Source organism: Phallusia mammillata, chromosome 4 (genome assembly GCF_965637545.1).
Source record: "Phallusia mammillata chromosome 4, kaPhaMamm4.hap1.1, whole genome shotgun sequence".
Taxonomy (NCBI): Eukaryota; Metazoa; Chordata; class Ascidiacea; order Phlebobranchia; family Ascidiidae; genus Phallusia; species Phallusia mammillata.
Window position 1 is genome coordinate 4,290,972 of NC_137255.1, and position 6,503 is coordinate 4,297,474.

At 35.7% G+C, this 6,503-nt stretch overlaps 1 protein-coding gene and 1 long non-coding RNA gene across 2 annotated transcripts; one reads left to right on the top strand and one right to left on the bottom strand.

The window, feature by feature from the left end:
* Window positions 1–673: 673 nt before the first annotated feature.
* On the top strand, window positions 674–2,896 carry LOC145225077 (uncharacterized). The gene is made up of 3 exons (XR_013859804.1): window positions 674–815; window positions 1,060–1,113; window positions 2,072–2,896. It is a non-coding gene; the product is annotated as an uncharacterized LOC145225077 (long non-coding RNA).
* A 612-nt stretch (window positions 2,897–3,508) lies between these two features.
* Window positions 3,509–6,187, bottom strand: LOC145224962 (large ribosomal subunit protein eL20-like). The gene is made up of 5 exons (XM_080091598.1): window positions 6,074–6,187; window positions 5,623–5,738; window positions 4,921–5,070; window positions 3,993–4,146; window positions 3,509–3,664 (listed from the first exon to the last, which is right to left on the bottom strand). The coding sequence occupies exons 1-5, from the start codon at window positions 6,089–6,091 to the stop codon at window positions 3,566–3,568; spliced, it is 537 nt and encodes a 178-aa protein (XP_079947724.1). The 5' UTR covers window positions 6,092–6,187; the 3' UTR covers window positions 3,509–3,565.
* Between the last annotated feature and the right edge of the window lie 316 nt (window positions 6,188–6,503).

The following is a 6,503-nucleotide window of genomic DNA, read 5'->3' on the forward strand; positions in this document are numbered from 1 at the left end:
AAAGACATTAAGTCAGTCGTAGAAACCGTCGAAAATAGCGGTTATTTAGCGTAAGATGTATTGTTTTAAACACAGTTTCACGATACGAGAACTTACATTGTTTCTGTCGGGGTAAAACTGAGCAAAATGCATGTTTAACGCGGAATTTTGGAAGTAAAACGTACGCACTCATGTTTATGTCCGTTTTGATCTTAACAGAGTCAGTTGGTCTACGTATTGTTTTGGTTTTGCTGTAGTTTAGACGTTCACCCAAGCCAGTGGTTCTCAAACTTTTTTTGTTGCCACGTCCCTAGAAAAGATTTCTGGACTTGCGACGCACCAGCAAATGAAAGAATGAGGAAACTTATCATTAAAATTGGGTTTGTTAATACAATAACAAAAAGCCACGAAAGGGAACTATTCTGCGACGCCCTTGGAAAATTGAAACGACGCACCAGGGCGTCGCGACGCACAGTTTGAAAACTACTGACCTAAGCCAAAGTCAAAAAAGTTTATAAACTTGCAGATTTTGGTAATTCAAAAGAAAATGTACGTAAAATTTTTGAAAATTTTGCTTACTAAATTGCAAAATTTGGTCATGTTTTCAAATAGGGCGTTCGAAACAAAATGGCCGAACACGCCTGATAATTAATTATCGAACAAACGTCTTTAAGCGTTGATTTTTGTACTTAATTTCTCAAATTAAATATTTATTTTGTTTTCAGATACAGTAATACAAATACTTTTTTACTGGTTAACGACTGCACAAAAATTGAACGCCCAGAGGAAAGGGCCGAACTAGCAAGAACTTAAGATGTGCTGAATGATAATTAGCGGTAAGAAAACTATATGAACATCGGTACTTTTAGCATTATTTGTAATTTAAGAGTATTTCTGAATGACGTTTAGCAGTGAACGAATATAAGAAACTTAACATGAAAAAATATATGCTTTTTTATTTGTATTTTTTTGCAATTTTCGAAAGAAAGCAAGGATTTAAAAAAGGTTTGGAACCGTAAAATCGCCTTAGTACACAAAAATATATTTTTAAAGTTTTTTTACGATTTCTATGTTTTTTAGCCTGTGAGGCGATGTGGAAGTGTATTTGTTGCGTTGATGACAAAAAGAAGGAAGGTAAGCAACAAGTTTTAACAATTTCAATGCTTGGTTTTTGATCGTCGAAATGGCGATGCCTTAAACACGTCTTAACAGGCTAAAATGAAATCTAAAAATAAGTTAATACGAAGCGATTCGTAACATTTTATGCCAGATGTTCCATAAATTTCAGTGTTACGAGAATTTTTATTTTTTATTTGACGTTATATTTTACAAGCGCAATTCGTTAGTTGTTTGGCGGTATTGCTGCAGCGTGTTCAACATTTATCGGTCATTTGTGCTTTCTCTTGCTATTTAGCATTATAACGTATCACTTTTGCGTAATTATTTCGTGTTTGGGTATTGTTGGCTACATTTTCTTTAGCAAGCAAAGTAAACTGATATCAAGAAAGCATTTGTATAGTTTAGATCAGGGGTGGGCAACCTTTGTCGCTGTGGGGCCAAATGCAATTGCGATGATTAGATCGCGGGCCGCATCTTTATGAGGTAATTTTACTTCGTTGCATACCAAAAATGCCTTACTACAAGTAAAATTCGCATTTGATTCTCGCAGCATATTGTCAGGTACCAGAAAAATAGCACCAGGCGTACTAATCTGCTCAAAAAATTATTATAATTGGACTCGTTTGCCAGTACATTTGAAATCCAAGTGTCTCTGCGGGCCGCACAACCTTTAATGAAGGGCCGCAGGTTGCCCACCCCTGGTTTAGATCTTGTAAATTGTCAACTGGTGCTAAACTTGTCATGCCTTGGGTGCGAAAACACCAAAGCATTTTTTGTAAACGTTACAATTTGTATTAAAAAACTAGAGAATAGATAAGCTAAACAGGACAAAAAAAAACTAAGATAAGAACCGATATGCTTTACAAAAAGCCCGTGACTTTAGCATAAATAAGTATCAAAATGGAGTAGTAATTAAGGGTATTGTTAGTATGGCATGTAGCGCCAAATTTTACTCAGAATCTGTTTATTTCAGATGTTCCTAAGACCAACTATGCCACCCCGCCACCACCGTATGAGGAAAAACATACCGTGGTAGTCGGTGCGCCTCCTTATCAACGCAACAATGGGCTTCCAAACCGAGGGGGCGGATGACGTTAAGTCTGCCCTCTGGTGGTCAACTTGCCAGTCGGCACCCCCCTACAATCCTTAAGCATCTTCGTGCATGGTTTCCAAACGGTCGCTGATGTTCATTATAAGTTATGCAACCCTATTACATTCCCTGTCTAAGAACCGGGTTTCGCCTTTGCTACCAAATTTATGCAATTGCCATACTCCTTTGGTTAAAGGCACTAGACCGTGACCGAATCCAGCGCGCTGATTGGTGCTTCGACATAAAGCGAGCTAACCGTTGCTAGGTGATATGTTTTTTTCCAAACCGATTTTGTGACACATTTTAACCCCTGATAAAGGATTTTGTGACACATTTAACCCCAAATAAATGATTTTGTGACACATTTGCCCCCTAATAAATGTTTTTGTGACGCATTCTAACCCCTAATAAATGAATTTATACCCTAATAGCCCATTAAAAGCTCTTAAAACATCCATCTAGCCACGGATAACTCGCTGGTGTCTTTAGTATTCGTGCTTCAGAGCTCGAAAGCTTAGAAACTTTCACCACTAATGAAGTAACAGCTTGAAATCCTCTACAGAGGGAAGGGCTGTTTCGGATGAATCGGTGTGAGATTTCCAGAGCTTGTCGAGGTTCTACATTTTTTTTCTTGTTTCTTCAAAGTGCAGAGCTGTTGTTGTTTTTGGCGCTCGCGCAATTATTTGTAATAAAAAGCTTATGATTTTGTTATTTTTTAAAATTCTGATTTCACCGGATTATTCAGTTTTTCAAATTTTAGAAAGATGTAAAAAATTAAGGTATTTACAGCCGTTTTCGGATTATGTGTAATTAGATTAGTTCTTAAATCTATTTCGGACTGCTGATGAACGGCAATCTTTCATTTGTATTTCGTTAGCGCCCGCTAGCGGTTAAAGAAATGTGAGTGCGCAATTGCTCATTAGAACAAAAACACGTTAGTTCGGTTATAAAGTGTTTGCTTTACAAAGAAGCGCACTGCGTATTTAAATTCGGGTTTTTAATCTAACAGGTCTTAAGCATTCACCACACCTGGTCCATTTAGAAACATACTTTTTATAAGCAAGTTCTCTAGTCTTTCTTTTTCAGTTTGGCAAAAATCATTCGTTAAAATTTGGTTTGTAAATGTTGTCCTTGAAAGTAGTCAATGTGACCCCAGATAACACTGCTGAATGACCTCTGCACCAGATTATACACAGTTTTGCAATTTGCTAACACAGTAACTAAAGTTGCAGTTTCAATTTACAGTTAATGATCACTGATCAGTAAACCTATACAATTTTGGTATTTAAAAAAAGCTAGAACTGTTTCCATCGCAGCAAAACACGTCAAAGAATTGTATTGTTCATTTTTTTGACGTTTATTTGCAATCTTCAATATTTAGAAGAAAAGCTTGGGTTTGTTGGTTGTGAACCTTGGAGCGTTCTGTTGTGATTTGCTCATCACTGTACGTGGCATAGGGAAGCGAATGTGAGAGTCCTGAAAATAAAAAAATATGATTTAAAGCTTTCCAACAATTTACAGCTAAAACTCAATGACACAAAAATCAGTTGCAATTGTGTGACACAAGCAGCCCACACAAAAAATTATAGTCTAAAAGTTGACTAAAGACAGTTTTCCTTATCTGTTAGGTTGTATGATTATCTTAGTCCAGGGGTCCCATAAAGTAAAGCTAAGGTAACATTTTAAATCTTCTTAAAATCAGTTAAGATAACCACCTTATAAAATGCTTATGTACTAGAAAACACACACACACAAAAGCATTTATGATATGCATACATTACAATATGATTTAGAATTTACTAACATGGAATTGTTTGACGTGCTTTCGCTTGCATTTTGACGAGGTAACCTGTTCCACTCTCATGATTTGAATGCTGCCAGGTCTGGCTCTGTGTCTAGCTCCCATATCACGGTAGCAAGCAGTGACTGCATTGGCCACCTTTACGTCTCTGTACTCCCTGTAAACACACACAACGTTAAGTTTCTAAAGGCGTATTTGATATAAATTCAACATATTGTATGATGAAGTACACAGTAAAAACTGGTATTATTTATTTATTGGGGTTGAGCAGAAGTTTGTCAAAAAAGGTCAGAGGTCAGCATTATAGATAGACCAATATGTTTTTTTAAAGGCTGATACAGATAATTATTAGTACTTGAGTGGATGGGCATATAGCTTATATTTAATGCTGATATTTTATTTGCAGCAAAGGCCTACATTTAGACCTTTCCAACAGCAAAAAAAATCACCAACGTTGTTTAAACTGTGAATGCTATGTGATTGTACGACAAAGTAACAAAAAAGCGTTGTAATTCAAAGATGCTTTGCTATACAAGTGAAAAAAAATCGGCCTTTTCCTAGTCAGCATACACCTAGTTGTTGCACATCACCAGCAACGATTTATTATGTCGCTCGAAAGAATACAACACAGGTGTCTTTTTTGGTTGACTAATATTGTAGCAAAACAACCTTACGGCACCCATTACAGTATTGCCAAAAAGGCCGACTATTTACATTTAATTCACAAGCACTTTACTTTTTGAGGGCGGTCCACAAAACATTGTTCAGTGATCCAAAACATGCTACCACATTATTTTGCATTCTTATAAACATAGAGTGCATTTACTGAAGTTAACTGGTTGGTACATTGCTGTGATCACCCAAGGCTCCAACAAAGCATGTATTTGTTCATAAGCTATTCCAAACAAGACCCGTTTATGTGGAAGCTTACCTGTACATGTTGTGGGTTCCACTACGAGAATCGTAACGAAGCCAGATTCCGAAGTTTTTCACAGTTCCTGGTGACTTTTCGGCAATTTTACTGCACTGCAAGATTTCTCCTGCATTCTTCTTCACCTTCTTGTAGTAAGACAGGAAATACCTATAAAGAAGATCTCAGTTATTACAGAAGTAGACAGATTCTTTTAGATGTATCTATTAAGCCAATTTTCACATGCAAATATGTAGTTACAGTATATAAAGTTTACTTTGGTTGGTGAAAAAATACACAACGACATAATTCATAATTGCGCTAAAATGATTATCAAGCCATACATAGCTGCACATTGTGAATTGTTTTGAAGTGTGAAACAGTGTAGTGTAATATTGGTAAATTAGGTTGAACAATCTTAACCCTTGAATGTTACGCAGCAATTCATGGTTTAGTCAATATAAAAAAATCCCAGAGTGAATTCAAGCAATGTACTATTTAAGGAAGATGTGCAAAAAATATGTTTACCTAACAAAAATACAGACTAAAACACAGAAGCAACATACATTTTTCAAAACATAAGTATAGAATAAAAGATTTAATGGGACATCACAGGTTTATCGAATGACACATAAGACAAATTGTGGTAGAATGGTGTCAACAGACATCCTAAATTGATTTGCATGTAGAAGAACTTCGCACATAAAACATTAAGTAACTTACCAAAATCTGGACTTGGCGGCAATATGGTTGGATGCAAAAAGTCGCATGCGAAACAAGGGTGGGTTGGGCACAGCCTCCGAGGGCAGTTTTCGTCCCACTACTCTGTATTCTCTCAACTGAAATAAAATAACTGAAATAAAATTGTTTCAAAATCAATAACGGTTTGGGTTTGACATCTTGTTTTAATTTGATTGCTTTAATTTATTTTAGCAAAGCAATTTGTGTGCTGGTTTTATACCAAACACGTATTAAAATACATCTTGGACATAAATTTAACAGATTTCATTTCATTTTGGACAAAAAACAAACAAAACGGTGGCCTTTTTGCCTAACAACGCATGTACACTTCATAAAACAAGGCTCAATTCGACATTTACGGTTCTACTTTTCAAAAAACGCAATTGCGTGATGTATAAAAGTGTATTAAAGTCCTAAAACATCGTATTTTCACCTCTCCCTTCGCTTTCATGCTTGCCGTTCGTTGATACTTGGCAAAAAGAGCCGAACAGCAACATGTGAACGCAAGGAACTGTGGGAAATATTTTTTTAGATTTTGGGGTTTATTTTTTGAATATTTCGTTTTAAAATTATACTTTTCAGATATGTTTCAAGTTTTTTTTGTCGTAAATTTAGGTACTAGTTTTGTCAACGTCATTAAAATGGAATGTAGACACAAATTTATACAACTTACACAGCGAAAAGAAGTCAATACAAAAACAGAAATTTACTCTTGTAGTTTTAGATGTAAGAATATACAAATGAGTATTTAATAAAACACAAAAACTATTATGTGTTTTAATATGTATTCATTTTTGTGTTTTTGTTCCCTTTTTGTGTGTTTATGCTTCCCTTTTCGAAAAATATATGTTTGCGTCACCGCG